Source organism: Cololabis saira, chromosome 14, assembly GCF_033807715.1.
Source record: "Cololabis saira isolate AMF1-May2022 chromosome 14, fColSai1.1, whole genome shotgun sequence".
Classification (NCBI taxonomy): Eukaryota; Metazoa; Chordata; class Actinopteri; order Beloniformes; family Belonidae; genus Cololabis; species Cololabis saira.
In genome coordinates, this window is record NC_084600.1 from 43,635,766 (window position 1) to 43,656,938 (window position 21,173).

The 21,173-nt window shown below is 40.0% G+C and overlaps 1 protein-coding gene across 1 annotated transcript in view; it reads left to right on the forward strand.

Moving 5' to 3' along the window:
* LOC133459398 (protocadherin Fat 3-like) overlaps positions 1 to 21,173 on the forward strand; it is a 299,910-nt gene that overhangs the window by 163,144 nt on the left and 115,593 nt on the right. Inside the window, exons 22-26 of the mRNA XM_061739291.1 lie at positions 805 to 919; positions 2,202 to 2,498; positions 9,718 to 10,068; positions 16,724 to 16,897; positions 18,479 to 19,009. Of these exons, the coding sequence (XP_061595275.1) occupies positions 805 to 919; positions 2,202 to 2,498; positions 9,718 to 10,068; positions 16,724 to 16,897; positions 18,479 to 19,009 (1,468 nt within the window). The remainder of the gene's footprint in view (positions 1 to 804; positions 920 to 2,201; positions 2,499 to 9,717; positions 10,069 to 16,723; positions 16,898 to 18,478; positions 19,010 to 21,173) is intronic.

Below are 21,173 nucleotides of genomic sequence, written 5' to 3' on the forward strand. Positions count from 1 at the left end.
GGGGGCCGGGTCCATCTGGTAGGGTTAGGGTTAGGGAGGTTAGGGTTAGGGTTAGGGTTAGGTAGGGGGACCGACTCCATCTGGTAGGGTTAGGGTTGCGGTTATGGTTACGGTTAGGGTTAGGGTTAGGTAGGGGGGCCGGGTCCAAACCGGACCTGCTGTCGGTTACAGAGCAGTGGGGCGATAAAGTATTTAATCAGCCACCAGTTCTGCAAGTTCTCCCACTTAAAAAGATGAGAGAGGCTTGTAATTTTCATCATAGGTAACTTCAACCATGAGAGACAGAATGGGGGGAAAGATGTTGGGTCCAAATCAACATTACATAAATTCATAACGAGGAAAGACACATAGACTACCTTGGAATGGGTTTTTAGTGCACTCCTGCAGGAGGGGGAGAGCAAAAGGAGTGCAGGGCAACGTAGCCCTCATTGAGAACTCCTGAGCTTCCCCAAGATTCTCCTCCCAGAAGATGCTTTTATTAAGAAACGTTGACAGGAAATGATCATATAAGGACAATGAACAGTAAACAGTTAGACAGAGAACAATGGGGTGGAAGTGATAATGTGTGATTGAGTCCTGACATTACAGTGGTCAGCTGTCACCAGGACAGTCCAAAACCTGAGTAGATCAGGAAGTGGCTACTGTGACTTCTGTTGACCAAGCATGTGACAGTTTCACAATGACAAAACAAGTTCAAAGGTTGAATTAACCTGACAAAAGAATCCAGGAAATCACATTGGAGCAGTTTTCATGATTCATCTTTTACTTTTTAATGGATTTGTTCTCCTGGTTGTGATATTTTAGGACGATTGCCAGTTTGGACTACGAAACCTTCCCAGAGTTCGTGTTCCGGGTTCACGTGCGAGACAGCGGTGAACCTCCGCGGAGCGCCGACAGTCCAGCAGACGTGCTGATAAAGGCGAGTATACGGCGTATAAATCTCTGTTTGGTCTTAGCTAGGGCTGGGGATCCATTCAAATGTCAATAATCGATTCAGTTCCGATTCTAAAGATTCAGAATCGATTATCAAGATCTGATTCGATTGATCCGATATTGATTTGGGTTATTGTTAATAAAACTGTTTTTTCAGCTGTTGCATGAATGATATGACTGTAGTTCTGCAACATATTAATACTAGTTTTATATTGAGATTCAACAGCAAGTATTGCAGCTAATGATGCTGTAAGGACCAATCAGCTCCCAGAATGCTGATAGAACTGAAACAGAAACATCGTGGGTCAGAATTACCAAACAGATCCAGGAGGAAACTATGGAAGAGTATTAGGGCCATGCAGTAAAAAAAATATCTGATAGGGGAGGATTTTTTTTTTATTGTGCACTTCGAGAAAAAAGTCAAAATGTCGAGAAAAAAGTCGAAATGTCGAGATTAATGTTGAAATACAATTTCGAGAAAAAAGTTGAAATTTCGTGAATAAAGTTGAAATTTCGCCTTTTTTCTCAACATTTCAACTTTATTAACGACATTTTGAAAATTTTCTAAACATTTTGACTTTTTTCTCGACATTTCGACTTTTTTCTCGAAATTTCGACTTTTTTCTCGAAATTGTACTTCAACATTAATATCGACATTTCGACTTTTTTCTCAAAATTTTGACTTTTTTCTCAACATTTTGACTTTTTTCTCAAAATTTCGTCTTTTTCTCGAAATTTCGCCTTTTTTCTCGAAATTGTACTTCAACATTAATCTTGACATTTTGACTTTTTTCTCGACATTTTGACTTTTTGCTCGAAATTTAAACTTTTTTCTTTTTTCTTTCTTCGACTTTTTCTTTATTAACGAAATTTTGACATTTTTCTCAACATTTTGACTTTTTTCTCGAAATTTCGACTTTTTTCTCAATATTTTGACTTTTTTCTCGAAGTGCATAATGATAGGAAGCGCCGAGGCCAAGCTTTGGCAGCCCGGGAACCGTTAACAGCCGTACAAACATCTTATCGCCTTATCGCCCCGAAACACAACGAAACACACAGAGATCACAGACCGGCTGTGACTTCCTCCTCTAAAATATTATTTTTATTTTTCTCCTGCCGGGCCCTAATACTCTTCCGTAAAAAGTTGTAATGCAATGATAAAAAAAAAGAAATAATAAAAAAAAAAAAGATCTTTAGACATAGACCGATTTAGAATCGGAAAATCGATTTTTCCAACACAGTCTTGACAGAGTCTCTGCTCGTTTCAGGTGATCAACATCAACGACTCCCCGCCGAAGTTCTCCCAGGACGTGTACGAGACGGTGCTGCTGCTGCCGACCTACGTGGGCGTGGAGGTCCTCAGGGTGGAAGCCTGGGACCCCGACGGTTCTGGTTCTGGCTCTGGCTCTGGTTCTGGCTCTGGCTCTGGCTCCGCCGGGCCAACGCTGGCCTTCTCCCTCACCGACAGCAGCGCGGCCGAGTTCTTCTCCGTGGGCCGCTCCTCCGGAGTGGTGACCGTCATCAATCAGGCCCTCAACAATAACCGTTATCGCTTTAATGTGAAGGTAAGTGAGCGGCTATTAGCGGCCGTGACGTATTGCCGTTACTGCGCTGATAAACATCGTGCTTACTCGGGCTGAAATAATGGTTTTCTCCGGGAGGTCAGAGCAGCCGCTGCATCACCGTGTTCCTGCAGACGAGACTCATTCATGTCTCATAACAGCTTTTTGTGTGTTTTTCTTATGAAGCAAACGAGTAAGACAAGCAATTTAGTTCTGCTCCTTAAACACGAGCTACGACTCCAGATCTGCATTATTTATGTCGCCCAGTTCTGAGATATTTATCACGTGTAATAGCTTCTATATGACAGTTATAATATTCAATATGACAGTTGTCCTGGGGACAAAGACAACTCAATTCCAATTTCCAGCTCAAACATTTATCAGGGCCCGAGCACTGACAGTGCGAAGGCCCTATTGTTTTGTTTTATTTCTCATTTTTTTTTTCTCGTTTTTATTTTTCCGACGAAATGAGGGCCTTTTTTCCCCCTAAACGTGCCCCAAAAGTCACCAAATTTTACACCAATCCAGGCCTGGTGATAAATTTGATATTTAATGGTTTGCATTAATGGTCGTGGCCTAACGGCTCAACAGCGCCCCCTAGAAAACTTTGTGCCTCAAGCCCCACAATACGGTTTGACGTACATGCACGAAAATCGGTACACACCTGTATCATGTCGCAACTTAAAGAAAAGTCTCTTTTTTTTTTTTTTTTTTTTTTTTTTATTAACAATTGCAAACATAACAATGATAACAAAACTTTACATTATGCAAATTCACGTCGAATTATAACATATAAAGAGTACAACTCAAATAAAAAACAAAACAAAAAGCACAACACATTACAACCAGCCAGGGGGATGAAATTATAACAGAAAGCCAAAACATTTACATACATTTATGGTTTTGATTGCCTTTGAATTATTAGAAAACTTAATAGAGTCCAGATACTGTTTTAATTCGCAATGAAAAGTAAAAAAAGAGGGTTTTTTGCGTAAGAATTTAGATTTGTGGATGTGGAATTTTGCGAGGATAATCAACAAATTAATAATAAATGTTTCCTTTGGCTTTGTTCTAATTGTTACATGGTCAAAAACACCAAACACATCCTTCCAAAATAAAATAAAATCAATATCAATTCTTTCAGACACAAAATTACACATATCACTCCAAAAAGTTTGAACAATGGGGCACAGCCAGAATAAGTGAGTGTCTCTTGGCACCATGGCCCAAACCCAACAGGAAGTCGGCCATTTTGAATTAATCATGTAATTTTGGCGCCATTTCTTCGGCCGTTAATACGGCCCGAACCGTAACGTGCACCCAGGTGTGTTATACATCAAAATGTGCATCTCGGTCCTGCGACGATGCAGTCAAAAGCGTTACCGTGGCGACGCTAGACGCCAAAAAGCGCCCCCCCTTCATCTGATTGGTCCATATTTGATAGTTCCTATTTTCTGCTATAACTTTTGAACATGTTGTGATACAGACATATGGGTGGTGTCATTGGATTTGGTTTAGAGTCCTTAAAGGGGACCTATTATGAAAAACACGTTTTTTCTTGTTTTAACATATATAAAGTGGTCTCCCCTCACCCTGCCAGCACAGGGGAGACAAAATAACATGAATTTCTGCAAGCTCTCTGACCCCCGCCAGACAGAGTCCCCCAGTGTCACGTGGTTTTTTTTGAGCCGATTAGAATCTGCTCCTGTCGTTACGTAACGACGGGAGCAGATTTCCAGAGGTTCAGCCTCCGCTGCTGAAACCACGCCCACAACCAGCTCTCTCCGCTGCTGGAGCGGTGGTTCCTTCAGCCAGTCGGACGCGCCGCGGATCCGGGTTAAATCATCCAGGTTCCCGGGTGGTTTGGGAGCTGGGTCCTCGGGGGTCTGTCCCAGGCTGGATCAGCTTCACCCTCCGAGATTTTCAGGCAAATCAGTCGGTTTGATCACCGGTAACGGACGATGCGCCACGGATGCGCCCCGGAGGGGATCTGTGCGCCTGCCGTGGGGTTGCAGCGCCCGTCGCGCAGCATCCCCCGGGCAGATCCGGCTGAAATTCCGCTGGTCGGTCCCCGGGAGTCCCTGCTACCAGTCCAGGCCGGTTCCTGCGGTCCCGGCCGGTCGGAACCGGTCAGATTTCCCGGTTAAAGCCGCGGTGATGCGCGCTGCTCCAGCAGCGCTGCTCCCGGGCGCCCGGCGTGGCTCCGGGGCCAGCGTTCAGCATCCGCCGTGCAGATCCGGCTTAAATAGTGCATAAATGTTATTTATATACAACTCATATTTTATTTTTTTTTTAAAGTTGCCATTTGTGAAAATTCAGTGTTGTGATAATTTACAGGCTCGGGCTGCTCTGGCGGAGCGAGGTTTATGCTCCTCCCCTGCTACACGTCATTCAGGGAGCCAATCAGCACAGAGCCTCATTATCATACCCCCCCCTTCCCTAAAAATGAGGCGCAGAAAAAGAGGTTAGAAGCGGTAAAACTAGTGACAGGGCCCACAGGCTGGATTTATGATTTATGTAGAAAAAACAAGCTTTAGATTGTTTTTAAGACATTCAAGGCCTGTTTAAAATATACATTAAATGCCATAATAGGTCACCTTTAACCTTCATTGGTGTAAATTGGTTCCGCCCCTTTTTCTGATTGGTCTATATCTCATATTTCCTATTTTCTGCCATAACTTTTGAATGGTTTGACATAAAGTCTTGTGGGTGGTGTCATTTCTGATATAAGTATGATGATGAGTTGAGTTTAATGTGAACAGCAAAGGAACTTTTTATCGTATTATTGACCTAGGAATGTGGGGGGAACCCGGAGTGATTTATATAGAAATTTAAATCTGTGGATATTTTGCTTGTGTTGGATAATCAGACTGTTCCAAAGTCTCACTGCACATACAGACACACACAAACCTTTACGATTGGTTCCAACTTTAGGTATTTTAAAATCTCCATATCCTTTCAAATTATGAGTTCTCTCCCGAATTGTGAAAAAATCTTGTATATTACTTGGTAGTAATTTGTTAAGTGCTTTAAAAAAGGGTTATTGATGTATAATATTTTACAAGATAAACATTTTTAATCATTTTTGACTGAATGAACAAAATACGAGTGCATTTTCATCAAGTGGTGGTTTCACTTTATTTATAATTGAAAGGAGATTTATGTTTTTATGTGTCTGATTTTGGGCTTTCCATGATAATTTATTAGTGTTTCTTATGAAGCAAACGAGTAAGACGAGGAATAAGATTCTGCTCCTTAAACACGAGCTACGACTCCAGATCTGCATTATTTATGTCGCCCAGTTCTGAGATATTTATAACGTGTAATAGCTTCTATATGACAGTTATAATATTCAACATGACAGTTGTCCTGGGGACGACTGTCAAGTCCATCTCTGTTTCCCTCTAAAGGACACAAAGACAACTCAACTCCAACTTCCAACTCAAACTTTTATTCTTCTTTATCATTTGATTACTTTATCACAATAAATTGAGATGTAATAGTTTGTGATTGTGGGGGCCGAAGCTGGGAGGCTTTACGGGTTGAATAATTATGAAATTCATTGTTTCGGGGAAAAGAAATTGTGAAAAAAGTTAGGGATAGTTTTATTTAACCCTTGTGCTGTCTTTGGGTCAAAATGACCCAATTTTTTCTATCCTTCTTTCCTCTCGCTCTCTTCTTCTTCTTCCTTTCCTCTTTTCCTCCTTTTTTACCCTCCTTTACTCCTTTTTCTTCCTACCTCCCTTCTGTCATTCGTTCCTTTATTACTTTCTTTGCTTTTCCTTCCTTCTTTCCTTATTTTATCCATTCCTTCCTTCCTCCCTTCCTTCCTTCTTTTCTCCTTTCTTCCTTACTCCCTTTCCTCCTTTCTTCCTTCTTTCCTCCCTTCCATCTTTTCTCCTTTCCTTACTCCCTTTCCTCCTTTCTTTCTTACTTCATTCTTTCCTCCGTTCCATCTTTTCTCCCTTCCTTACTCCCTTTCCTACTTCCTTCCTTCTTTTCTCCTTTCTTCCTTACTTCCTTCTTTCCTGCCTTCCATCTTTTCTCCCTTCCTTACTCCCTTTCCTACTTCCTTCCCTCTTTTCTCCTTTCTTCCTTACTTCCTTCTTTCCTTCCTTTGTCCGTTCCATCTTTTCTCCCTTCCTTACTCCCTTTCCTACTTCCTTCTTTTCTCCCTTCACCCTCCCTTGACCCAAATCTGATAGATATTAAGGATGCCAAATTTACAAAACAAATGTAACCCCAAGACGGTATATAAAGCAAAGAAATATAGACAATTTATGCAATTATAACTGAAAACTTGAATGTTTTCATGCTTTTAAACATATTTAAAGGCAAAAACATGGCAATAGTTATTCTGGTGTCCAACAAAACATTCCTTTTTGGGCATAAACAAAAAAATACCAAAAGTTGTAATGTAATGATGAAAAAAGAAAAAAATCGATCTAAAAATAAAACCCACAGCTGTCAAGTCAATGCAATCCAGTGAATCACTGCAGCGAATGAAACGTGCGTCCGTGTTTTTACTTTTTTATGTATTTATATATATTTCAGCAATATTGATAGTGAATCTGGATATATGATAAGATTCCTCTAAGTGTCAGCTTTCATTAGAGGCTAAAATTATGACTGTATGTTGAAAGAGTTCTGTCCTTTTATCCCAGGTATGTGACCAGGGGCCTCATCTATAAATCTTGCTTGCGCAGAAAAAGCGCCTGAAAGTTGCGGAAGCCGCCTTCTACGCAAAGCCTCGGAAAATCTGCTTATCTTTACGGCAACCCTCACCCTCCCGTAAGAATTTACTTAAGACAGGGGGAACTGGCGACGCAGGCTGTGAGGTGGTGAAATGAAGCCAGATTCATGTCATACTCTTAATAATGTCATCACATATCACAACATATATCAGACTTAAAATAATAAAATAATAAAATAGCGCTGATCGTGTCCTCTGTGTGTGAAGCTCAGTCAGTCAGGACTCTGCTGCTGCTGGAGCCGCAGTGACACGCCGGGAACCTCCTTCACCCACTGCTTTAGGACAGAACAAATGAGGGGCTGCGTTTATGGAGCCCCACAGAGCCCCTAAAGGGACTCAGATTTTTTAATATATATAATGAGTTTTACGCGCGCGTGAAACCTTTACGTGCAGGTGTATGGTGCCTAAATTAGGGTCCCGCGTTAAACGACGCAGAGCCTACGGCGTAGGGTACGCGGTGAGGCGCACCTACGCCGTAGGCTCTGCGTTGGTGACGTAGAACCATAAACCCGCCCTGAGCAGCTCTGAAGGGAGGGAGGAGGGGGAGCGGGGGGGAGCGGGGGGTGAAGCAGGGCTGCGGGGCCGTTTTCGTATCGCTTTCATACAGTGTCTTGATAATTTGCAATTTAAGGCTGAGCCTACCGTTAGTTTTTAAACTGTAAAAAGTAAGGGGAAAAAAAACATGATTTTGAAAAGACGGGGGGACGTGTGTCCCCCTGTTGCGCCGGGGAACTCACGGCGTTTAGCGCAGCAACGGCGTGCTGCCACTCACTCGCTTTATTTTATTGTATACTATTTATATACTTATTCTAACTTTTACTGTGACCACCAAATAATGTGGTTTTCCTGTCCTCCACATCATCTACAACATCTAGGTCTCCGTGAAAGTAAGTGTCACGATGGCTGGACACCCTCTCATTCATTCTGACGCCAAACAGGCTGCAGGAAGCCACTGAGCATGCTCAGTAGGCTCATCCATATGCATTTATGGGCGTGTAGAGGGCGGGATATGAGGCTGCGCAGCCTTCCAGCTGGACTGTGATTCATAAAGGAACGTTGCGTGCAAATCTGCGTGCACATGGTTTTATTGATCAGGATTTTTTTTTGCGCCCGCCATTTTCGGCTTTTGAGTGTACCTGCACTTTTAGTATGAATCCTACGCAGTCCATTTTAAATGAGGCCCCTGGTCTTTTTGGCATCTCCAAATGGCCATTTTTGGAAAGGTCTAGACATAATCTTACAGAAACATGTGTAAAATACAAATTTTTTGTGGTATTGTTATCAAATTTGAAATTGCACTAGATAAGGCTTCATGCTGTGGTCTGATCGTGTTTTCCAGCTCATAAGTCACAGATTCTCTCGTCTGCAGACATCTGATTACAAAACAAATTTCCGGCTGAAATAAAAACCTTCTATTTCAGTGTGTTCAAACTTAGATTACTCAATTCTAGTAGAACTTACAGAGAGTCTGACAGTTGGGGGAAAAACTTCAGAGTGTTACATTTCAAAAGACACTAAAACCATCCATGTACGTCAAACGGTTCAAGAACAGCTTTCAATTTACTTTGGGTATAACTTGGATAGGCGTTTTAGAGGTTTTGATGAAGGTTATTCCACATAGTCACTGATCTATAAATAAAAAATCTCTTAAGATGATCGGTCCTTGGAATTGGTCATTTGAGCTGACTGGAACCTCTAGTTCAGGGGTCGGCAACCCAACATGTTTTAGAGCCGTATTGGACCAAAAACACAAAAAACAAATATGTCTGGAGCCGCAAAAAATGAAAAGTCTTGTATAAGCCTTAGAATGAAGAAACACATGCTGCATGTTTCTATATTAGTTAGAACTGGGGGAATATTTTTTTTTTCATTATGCACTTTGAGGAAAAAAGTCGAAATGTCGAGAAAAAAGTCAAAATTTCGAGAAAAAAGTCGAAATGTCGAGAAAAAAGTCGAAATGTCGAGAAAAACGTTGAAATGTTGAGAAAAAAGTCGAAATATCGAGAAAAAAGTCGAAATGTCGAGAAAAAAGTCAAAATTTCGAGAAAAAAGTCGAGATTTTTCTAGGAAAAAGTCGAAATGTCGAGAAAAACGTTGAAATGTTGAGAAAAAGTCGAAATGTCGAGAAAAAAGTCAAAATGTTGTGATTAAAAAGGATAGGAAAAAGGAAGAAAAAAAGAGAAGAAAAAATGAAAAAAAGAAGAAAAAAAGAAGAAAAGCAAAAAAAGAAGAAAAGCAAAAAAAGAAGAAAAAAAGAGAAAAAAAGGAAAAACAAGAGAAAAAAAAGTAAAAAAAAGAAGAAAAAAAGTAAAAAAAAAAAGGTCAAACATTTTTGAAAAAGCTCCAGGAGCCACTAGGGCGGCGCTAAAGAGCCACATGCGGCTCTAGGCAACGAGTTAGACATAGGAATTGATTTTTAGGAATGAATATGAGAATGGATTTAGAATGGGAACATCTTTTTGTGTTCAGGTGTGGGACGGGCGTTTCTCCGGCGCGGCCGTCGTCTCGGTGCTGGTGAGGGAAGCCATGGACAGCGGGCTGCTCTTCACCCTGCCGGTCTACTCCGGCTCCGTCCCGGAGAACTCCCCCGACGTCACCGTGGTTACCGTGGTGACGGCCGTGGGCCACCGCCTCAACGAGCCGCTGCGGTACAGCCTGCTGAACCCCGGGGGGCGCTTCACCATCCGGCCCACCTGCGGCGTCGTGCTGACCGCCGGCCGGCCGCTGGACCGCGAGGAGACGGCCGGCTACGAGCTGGTGGTGGAGGTCCGGCGGGAGGACGAGGTGCTGAGGGTGGCCCGGGTCACGGTTCAGGTGCAGGTAGGTGGAAACACACCCCTCTGTTAGTTAGTTAGTTAGTTAGTTAGTTAGTTAGTTAGTTAGTTAGTTAGTTAGTTAGTTAGTTAGTTAGAGCTGGTGGTGGAGGTCCGGCGGGAGGACGAGGTGCTGAGGGTGGCCCGGGTCACCGTTCAGGTGCAGGTAGGTGGAAACACAACCCTCTGTTAGTTAGTTAGTTAGTTAGTTAGTTAGTTAGTTAGTTAGTTAGTTAGTTAGTTAGTTAGTTAGTTAGTGTTGAAGAATATTACAAAGTCCACTTCAGGAGTCCGCTGTGGGATGAGAGATTTTATTCTAGCCGGCGTTCAGCAGACCGACACAGACAGTGTCTCGTTCGGTGGGCTGACACCGAGTGAAATTGAAACAAGCTTTTTATACAAGAAGTTAAAGCAAGAATACACAAATCAGGCGAGAGACAAAAAGTAATTTACAGTCGGATGTGACTCGGGCCAAATGTCATTATCAGACATTTGCCATGACTGTCACAGACCTCCAAATCACCCCATAGGGTGCTCTCGTGATTCAAATCTATTTGAACCAACTTCCGAGGTGTCGGGATCTGCACGGGGGTAGGAAGCTGGAGTCACAACAAAAGGTGTTGAGTCCAGTTGTCTGTTTGAGCCAACTTCCGAGGTGTCGGGACCTTCACATGGGGTAGGAAGCTGGAGTCACAACAAAAGGTCTTGAGTCCAGTTCAAAGCCCTGTAGGGGGTAGGGGCTGGAGCTTCCCATGACAATGTGGCTCGACATTAGTTAGTTAGTTAGTTAGTTAGTTAGTTAGAGCTGGTGGTGGAGGTCCGGCGGGAGGACGAGGTGCTGAGGGTGGCCCGGGTCACGGTTCAGGTGCAGGTAGGTGGAAACACAACCAACTTTCTACTTGCGGGGTAAGGGGAAGGGAATTATCAGACGTTTTGCCAATTGTTCAAATGTATAATTATAATCTACAATTACCAGGTAATATTATGGAAACAACACACGCTTTCTTTTACAGTCCAGTTTCACTTTAATTACTGAGTAAAAGCCAGGTAAACATGTCTGTACTTATTGGGTAAATACTTAGGAAATAGAATTACTGGGCAAGTAACTACAAGGTAAGTACCTGCCAATTGCCAGGTAAAACATGGTAACTATCAGGTTAATTACAAGGTCAATAGAGTCATTTACACCCTCGGGGGTTCCTGCACCAATCCATTGATAATACATAAATCAATAATGAATGGGTAAATACCCGGTAGTTATCCATGAAATTTATAGTTAATACAAGGTAACTACATGGTCATTGAAGTGTAATTAGCTGGTAACTACCTCAAATATAGGTTATAATTTCCTGGTAGTTTGCAGAAAAATACTTAGTAATTACCTGGTACTTACTTAGAAACAATTAATGTAATTTCAGAGTAATTACATGGTAAATTGACTGGTAGTTACCAATATTAACCTAGTAAATACCTGTAATTTCCCTCATAGTTCCCATCTAATGTCTTTGTAATTACCTAGTAATGTTTAGTTTAAACAACCAGGTACTTTTTTTCTCTTATTTTTTTCCTTTTTTCTTTTTTTCTTTTTTCTCTTTTTTTCCTTTTTCGTTTCCTTTTTAATCACGACATTTTGACTTTTTTTCTCGAAATTTTTAACTTTTTTCACGAAATTCTGACTTTTTTCTCGACATTTCGACTTTTTTCTCGGAATTTTGACTTTTTTCTCGACATTTCGACTTTTTTCTCCAAGTGCATAATGAAAAATAAAAAATCTTCCCCCAGTTATAACTAATATAGCATGCATAATATATATAACTAATAAACATGCAGCATGTGTTTCTTCATTCTAAGGCTGATACAAGACTTTTCATTTTTTGCGGCTCCAGACATATTTGTTTTTTGTGTTTTTGGTCCAATATGGATCTAAAACATTTTGGGTTGCCGACCCCTGTTCTAGAGGCTAAAGTCGTAGCTTGTGTTGAGGAAGGTGATACGAGTGATGGTAAATATTTGTATCAGACTTCCAGGAATGATGATGGTCGTGTTTTACCTCCGTTTGGGCTCGGCCTTCGTTGTGGTGCTGGACCTCCCTGATGACGTGTTATGAGCGGCTCGATTATCAAAGAGAAAGACACTTATTTCAGCACCATGGACAGCAACACGGCTCCTTACAAGAAATATGATGTTTAATTTCAGTTAAATGTAGTTCGATATGAATAATAGCGGAGAAGCAGCGACCAGAGGATTCAGCGTGGACAGTAAAAGAGTGAGAGAGTGGAAAAATAAATGTACTCCAAGAATTAGCTACGGAAAACAGCAAGTATAAGAGGTTGCATGGTGGAGGGAGAAAACAGCTAAGGGCTAAAGTATGGGTATATTATACATTTCCTGAATCCTTATGGTCCTGTGAGTATTCCAGTTTTGTATTTTGTGTCTCTGTTGTTCCTAGATGACACAGGGATAAAAGATAGTATATCATTTAGGCGAAAATTGTGTAAAAATGTGTGTTGCAGTGACCTCTATGCTCGTGTATCTAAGAGAAAGAGATTCAGCACCATGGACAGCAACACGGCTTCTCACTAGAAACATGATGTTCAATTTGAGTTAAATGTAGTTCGATATGCAAAATAGTGGAGAAGCAGCAGCCAGAGGATTCAGGGTGGACAACAAAATAGTGAAAGAGTGGAAAAAACTCCAAGAATTAGCTATGGAAAACAGCAAGTATAAGAGGTTGCATGGTGGAGGGAGAAAACAGCGAAATCTTAACCACCAATCGTCCAAGCACATCGTTCATCCACCCGTGTTTAGATGACGCGACTCACAATTAATAAAGGCAGGTTTCTCATAAACGGCTGTTTATTTGAGCAATTTAAGCAAATAATTACTATAATAATTAATAATAATTAATATATATATAATAATTAATTTTAAAGGGACCTCACTGATGACGTGTTATGAAGTTGAGCGGCTCGTTTATCAAAGAGAAAGACATTCAGCACCATGGACAGCAACACGGCTTCTCACAAGAAATATGATGTTCAATTTCAGTTAAATGTAGTTGGATATGCAGATATATATTTGCAGAGCAAAGTATCGGAGAAGCAGAGGCCAGATAATTCAGCGTGGACAACAAAAGAGTGAGAGAGTGGAAAAAAAACCCAACTAACTCCAAGAATTAGCTACGGAAAACAGCAAGTATAAGAGGTTGCATGGTGGAGGGGAAAAACAGCTAGAGGCTAAAGTCGTAGCTTGTGATGGGGAAAGAATTGAATCAGACCTCCAGGAATGATGGTCGGCCTTCGTTGTTATGCTGATGCAGCACCATGACGCGTCCAACACGAGGAGTCGGTGTCCGAAGTTACATTTTTCCACCACTCGTTTTTTGGGTGACGGTTAATAAAGGCAGTTCCCTAATGAACGTCTGTTAATTTGAGCAATTTAAGCAAATAATTAATATGATAATTAATAATAATTAACATATCCAATAATTAATTGTAGAGTGACCTCACTGATGACGTGTTATGAAGTTGAGCTGCTCGTTTACCAAAGAGAAAGACATTTATTTCAGCACCATGGACAGCAACACGGCTTCTCACTAGAATATATGATGTTCAATTTCAGTTAAATGCAGTTCGATATGCAAAATAACGGAGAAGCAGAGGCCAGAGGATTCAGTGGGGACAGGAAAAGAGTGGAAAGAAATCCAAGAATTAGCTACGGAAAACAGTAGTAGTATAAGAGGTTGCATGGTGGAGGGAGAAAACAGCTGGAGGCTAAAGTCGTAGCTTGGAAACTTCACCAGCGTGCCAGACACAAACTTGTGTTGAGGAAAATGATACTAGTGATGGAAAAATAGTTGAATCAGACCTCTAGCGGTTTAAGCAAATAAACAACTGGGCCTTTATTTGGTGTTTTAACGGTATTTAAAAACATATTCTTAAACTTAATTTACTCAAAAAAAAAAACATATTTACAATGCCTGACTATCATCTACAGTATCTCCAAACCAGATCAAACCGTCATCACAACACGAGTTTATTTGAAGATGGAGTGAAACGGTGGTTTGGGCTGTTTGAGCTTTAATCTGTTCAAAGCATGAAAGATAAACATAAAAGACACGGACAAAGAATCGGTTAGCGGTAGCAGAGCTGTGCTACAGAGAGAGAGACGAGCTAAAAACGGTGTGTAATGAAACAGTTGAGTGAGATGTGTCTCGTTTAAATGTTTTACTTTCCTGACGGCCAGATTCAATGCAAAAACTCAAAATCTTACGAGGAATATTGGTCTTATTTCTAGTTAAAATGTCTCATTTTTAGTCAAAAAATCTCATTACACTTAAAAAAAGAGTCATTACCAGAAAAATAACTTGTTATTTGACAATTTTCACCTGTTTCAAGTAAATTTTCACTTGAAATAAGTAGAAAAATCTGCCAGTGGGACAAGATTTATCTTCTCATTACAAGCAAAAAAATCTTGTTCCACTGGCAGATTTTTCTACTTATTTTAAGTGAAAATCTACTTGAAACAGGTGAAAATTGTTGTTTTTTTCCAACGACATTTCGACTTTTTTCACAAAATTTTGACTTTTTTCTCGACATTTCGACTTTTTGTCGAAAAGCTTCTACTTATTTCAAGTAAAATTTACTTGAAACAGGTGAAAATTGTAAAATAAGTTATTTTTCTGGTAATGACTCATGACTCTTGTTTTAAGTTTAATGAGATTTTTTTGAATAAAAATTAGACATTTTCACTTGAAATAAGACAAAAAATCTGCCAGTGGGACCAGATTTATCTTCTCATTACAAGCAAAAAAATCTTGTTCCACTGGCAGATTTTTCTACTTATTTTAAGTGAAAATCTACTTGAAACAGGTAAAAAATTTTGTTTTTTCCAGTGATGAGTCTTGTTTTAAGTGTAATGACATTTTTTTTACTAAAAATGAGACATTTTAACTAGAAATAAGACAGATATTCTCGTTAAGATTTTGATTTTTTGCAGTGTACAGAGAGAGAGAGACGAGCTAAAAACGGTGTGTAATGAAACAGTTGAGTGAGACGTGTCTCGTTTGAATGTTCTACTTTCCTGACGGCAGATTCTCCTCCGATGGTTCCTGATATTTGGCTCAGTCAGTTTATTTGAAATCCCCTTAATTACACCGTTTGATGCTCTGTCTCCATCGTTAGCGTTTAATCGAGTTTCAGCTCCTGCTGCTTGCTCTTTAATATCATTTGCAATAATTTGCTTGATGTTTGCAAACACTTTATGGTGCAAACCCTTTATATAAAAGCTTTAATCTGAACACCACCCACCCACTGCATCGCTAATGTAAACTGATTTTTTATTATTGTATGTCTTTTCTGTTTGCTCTGTTAATTAAGTTTATCATTGGCACTTTAGATGTGTTAATTTCTTCTCAGTAAACCAGCTTATCAACTAATTTACATTCAGTAAGTCTACAGTTTCTCCCTTTTTCGTTTTTATTCTGGTCTCTCTTCTGTGAAGATAAATACAGCCTTAAATGAAATATGGAAATAATCAGATAAAGAGGCTGAATTATGTCTTTTAAATGAATTTTCTAGGGTTTTCTCTTAAATTTCATTCCTGTTTCTGTCCTTTCTTGTGATGTCGTCCTGTGACAGGAAGTAGCTCTCGTGTCTTTATGACTAAACGCAGAAATGCAGCAGGAGATCCTGAATATCAGAAGGTTGAGGATTATCTCAGTATTTGAGATAATCCGCAGTATAAAATAGTGGTCAATTAATCCATCCATCAAACTTAAAAAGCGTCTGCTGCTTGAATTGTTGTTTGTATTAACAAATGCACTGCAAAAACTCAGTTTTAACAAGAATATTTGTCTTATTTCTAGTTAAAATGTCTAATTTTTAGTCAAAAAATCTCACTTAAAACAAGAGTCATTACCAGAAAAATAACTTTTTTGACAATTTTCACCTGTTTCAAGTAAATTTTCACTTGAAATAAGTAGATAAATCTGCCAGTGGAACAAGATTTATAAAAATGTATTTATAAAAAAATCTTGTTCCACTGGCAGATTTATCTTCTCTTTTAAGTGAAAATCTACTTGAAACAGGTGAAAATTGTTGTTTTTTCCAGTGATGACTCTTGTTTTAAATGTAATTAGATTTGTTTGACTAAAAATTTGACATTTTAACTAGAAATAAGACAAATATTCTTGTTGAGATTTTTGCAGTGTGTTATTTTATATGCAGATGACACTGATTTATGTTCCCAATTGACACCATTTGAATCACTGCCGTGTCTCTTGTTCCCCCCGAGAAAAAAGTCAAAATTTCGAGAAAAAAGTCGAAATGTCAAGATTAATGTTACAAGTACAAGTACAATCTTGAGAAAAAAAGTCGAAATGTCGAGAAAAAAGTTGAAATGACGAGATTAAAAAGGAAAGGAAAAAGGAAGAAAAAAGAGGAAAAACGGAAAAAAGAAGAAGAAAAAAAGGAAAAGAAAAAAAAAGAAGAAAAAAAGATCAAACCAGGAGCCACTAGGGCGGCGCTAAAGAGCCGCACGCGGGTTGCCAACCCCTGGTCTAGACTGTAATGTGATATATTGTAATGTTGTATGTTTTCTTGGGACCCCCTTGAAAATTCTGAAACTTCTGAAATTCTTGTTCCCCCCGAACGCTGCTGCAGGTGGAGGACGTGAACGACAACGCCCCCGAGTTCCTGAACCTGCCGTACTACGCCGCGGCTCAGGTGGAGGCCGAGCCGGGATCCGTGGTGTTCAGGGCGGCGGCGCTGGACCGCGACGCCGGGACCAACGGAGACGTGACCTACGGACTCAAGACCCCACACAGGAACTTTGAGGTGACGGGACTAGAATATCTGGACCAGTCAGAGGTCAGAGGTAGACGAGTAGTCTCTCTGGACCGGTCAGAGGTAGACGAGTAGTCGAGACTAAACCGAGAACAAACTGAGAACAAGACCAAGACAAGACCAGAGAGAATCAAGACCAAGACCAAGACTAGTTAAAGCGACACTACGTAACTTTTCCACCTTAATCTAATATTTCATCATCATCATTGTGATGGAACATCAACTTCCAACAGGTTTAATGAACCTCTGTCATGGTCTGAGGGGTCTGTATCACCTTCACTGGCACTATGTAACTTTGAGGAGCATGGTAGGAACCCTGCCACACTAAAAAACTACACATTTTTACGGCTTTGACTGCTTTACGGCATACGCCACTTCCCCCTCCTTCCCAATTCGTAGTCGAGACGAAAATGGGCGGGGCGTGGAGCGCAGAGCTCAGCAGAAGCTGGTAACCCGTTGCTGCGTTGTGGGTTATTCTGTAACCATGGTAACCCGTTGCTGTGTTGTAGCTGCAGCAGCTCCACACAACAGACGTGGGGAAAAGATCCTAATGGTTTAACTTTTCACCGGTTTCCTGCTCGGAGGCAGAACCACGGAGGCCAAGTATCTGATTTAACAAAGTAAAAGAGTGAAAGAGTCGTCGGCTCGCTTTGGATCGCGGCTGTAACGACCAAACATAACGTTCCTCAGTAAACAAACAAACACGCACAGACCGGGGTCGGATCAAAACACGGGTTTTATTCCCCACTTCTCCAGCTAAACGCAGTTGCTGGCCAGCTCTCTGCGGTGCGATTAATTTTGTTGAGGAAAAAATATTAACTCTTATTTGTAGCTGCAGAGGAAAAAAATAATCTCAAGAGGAAAAAAAAATATTGCTCACGCCTCGGAGCCTCTTCAACATAATATAGCGGTCAAAAAAAAGAAAAGAAAAGTAAGAGTAATACAAAACATGTACTGTATGTTGTATGCTGTATGAGTGCAGCTCCGACGAGGAGCTGCACTCTTTAGTAGGGATTTCATATGGATCCAGACCGTTAATAATCATTATTTTCTCCATATACCGCTCCCTGGCTTCCTTGTTTAAGGTATCCCGGTAAATTCCAGTTCCTTTCCAGCAGTTTAACATCTTTTTTTTTGCGTTCCATCTGTTCACTTGGTGAAACAGAAAAGCGTCCCGTCTCCTCTCATCAAAACAAATGCAGCGACGGGACAGGAGTTTTCCGGCAGTACGCGCTGATGCTCATGGGAAACGTAGTGTTCTTTCTGGTAAAACACTACCGCTTTTGTCCAAAAGATGCCGCCAAACTCAGAAAAACTGAAAGTTACGTTGTGCTGCTTTAAGGTCAAAACCAAGACCAAGACTAGTTAAGGTCAAGACCAAGACTAGATAGATCCGAGTCTGAGACCTGGAGAGACCCAGAGACCCGAGACCGAGACAAGACCAGGACCACAAACAAGTGTTCTTGAGAACTACTAGTCTAGTCTAGTCTAAATATACTAGTCTACTCGGAGTATATTTAAGTAATTTTGTGTCTTAACATCCTTGTTCCTTAACTGTTTCCTTCCCTGCAGATGAATCCTGCGACAGGAGAGATCACCCTGAAGAGAACGTTTGAGGCAGACCTGTCCAACATGGAGTACAAGGTGGTGGTGGTGGCCAGCGACGGCGGCGCCCCCGCCCTGTCCAGCGAGGTGGAGCTGCCCATCACCATCGTCAACAAGGCCATGCCGGTGTTCGACAAGCCCTTCTACGGCGTGACGGTGCCGGAGGACGTGGCCGTGTCGGCCGCCGTGCTGCGCATCAACGCCAGCAGCCCCGAGGGCCAGCAGATCATCTTCACCGTGGCCGACGGCGACCCCGCCCTGCAGTTCGACATCGGCTTCGACTCCGGGGTCATCAGCGTGGTGTACCCGCTGGACTACGAGGCGGCGCAGTACTACCGGCTCACGGTGAAGGCCACCGACACGCTGACGGGGGCCAAGTCCGAGGTGGACGTGGACATCATCGTCCTGGACGTCAACGACAACGCGCCGCTGTTCCAGAACAGCTCGTACTCCGCCGTGCTGTCGGAGAACGCCATGGTGGGGACGTCCGTGCTGCAGGTGGGTGTTTCACTGCCAAACAAGAGTATATTTCAAACCTAGCACCTACTAGAGCGGCAGTAGCTCAGGTGCTAGAGCGGGTCGTCCAATAATCCAATGATGTCCTTGGGCAAGACACCTTACCCACCTTGCCCTGTTTGAATGTGTATGAATTAGGGTTGCCACCCGTCCCGTAAAATGCGGAATTGTCCTTTATTTGAGAAAAAAATGTTGCGTCCCTTATTGAACTAATACGGGACGCGATTTGTCCCGTATTTTCATTAACTTTTACACCATATTCTAGTTAAATTATTGAAATAAGTTAACTTTTACACCATATTCTAGTTGAATTATTGAAATAAATTCACTTTTACACCATATTCTAGTTGAATCATTGAAATAAATTCACTTTTACACCATATTCTAGTTGAATTATTGAAATAAATTCACTTTTACACCATATTCTAGTTGAATTATTGAAATAAATTAACTTTTACACCATATTCTAGTTGAATTATTGAAATAAATTAACTTTTACACCGTATTCTAGTTGAATTATTGAAATAAATTCACTTTTACACCGTATTCTAGTTGAATTATTGAAATAAATTCACTTTTACACCGTATTCTAGTTGAATTATTGAAATAAGTTAACTTTTACACCATATTCTAGTTGAATTATTGAAATAAATTAACTTTTACACCATATTCTAGTTGAATTATTGAAATAAATTAACTTTTACACCATATTCTAGTTGAATTATTGAAATAAATTAACTTTTACACCATATTCTAGTTGAATTATTGAAATAAATTAACTTTTACACCATATTCTAGTTGAATTATTGAAATAAATTAACTTTTACACCATATTCTAGTTGAATTATTGAAATAAGTTAACTTTTACACCATATTCTAGTTGAATTATTGAAATAAATTAACTTTTACACCATATTCTAGTTGAATTATTGAAATAAATTAACTTTTACACCATATTCTAGTTGAATTATTGAAATAAATTAACTTTTACACCGTATTCTAGTTGAATTATTGAAATAAATTAACTTTTACACCGTATTCTAGTTGAATTATTGAAATAAATTAACTTTTACACCATATTCTAGTTGAATTATTGACATAAATTAACTTTTACACCATATTCTAGTTGAATTATTGAAATAAATTAACTTTTACACCATATTCTAGTTGAATTATTGAAATAAATTAACTTTTACACCATATTCTAGTTGAATTATTGAAATAAATTAACTTTTACACCATATTCTAGTTGAATTATTGAAATAAATTAACTTTTACACCGTATTCTAGTTGAATTATTGAAATAAATTAACTTTTACACCGTATTCTAGTTGAATTATTGAAATAAATTAACTTTTACAACATATTCTAGTTGAATTATTGAAATAAATTAACTTTTACACCATATTCTAGTTGAATTATTGAAATAAATTAACTTTTACACCATATTCTAGTTGAATTATTGAAATAAATTAACTTTTACACCATATTCTAGTTGAATTATTGACATAAATTAACTTTTACACCATATTCTAGTTGAATTATTGAAATAAATTAACTTTTACACCATATTCTAGTTGAATTATTGAAATAAGTTAACTTTTACACCATATTCTAGTTGAATTATTGAAATAAGTTAACTTTTACACCATATTCTAGTTGAATTATTGAAATAAATTAACTTTTACACCATATTCTAGTTGAATTATTGAAATAAATTAACTTTTACACCATATTCTTCACCTGTATCTATATTCTACATCTGGGCTGATGTTACATACGTAGCATAGGAGGCTATTTCAGTTGCTATATGGTTGTCTGTCTCTACAGTCATGCAAGTTCAATGCTATTAAAGCACTTTAAACTTTAAATCAAAGCATTTTGTTTTTTCATATAAAATAAACACATTTTTATTCAGTTTAGAAGTTTTAAGGCTTTTTTTTTTTGGCTCCTGCGCTGCTGAAATCAGGGCGTCCTTTATTTCTATTTCTGAAAGGTGGCAGCCCTAGTATGAATGTTTGGTGGTTGGAGGGGCCGTTTGACGCAATATGGCAGCCACGCTTCCGTCAGTCTGCACGGCAGCTGTGGCTACAAACGTAGCAGCTGTGGCTACAAACGTAGCAGCTGTGGCTACAAACGTAGCAGC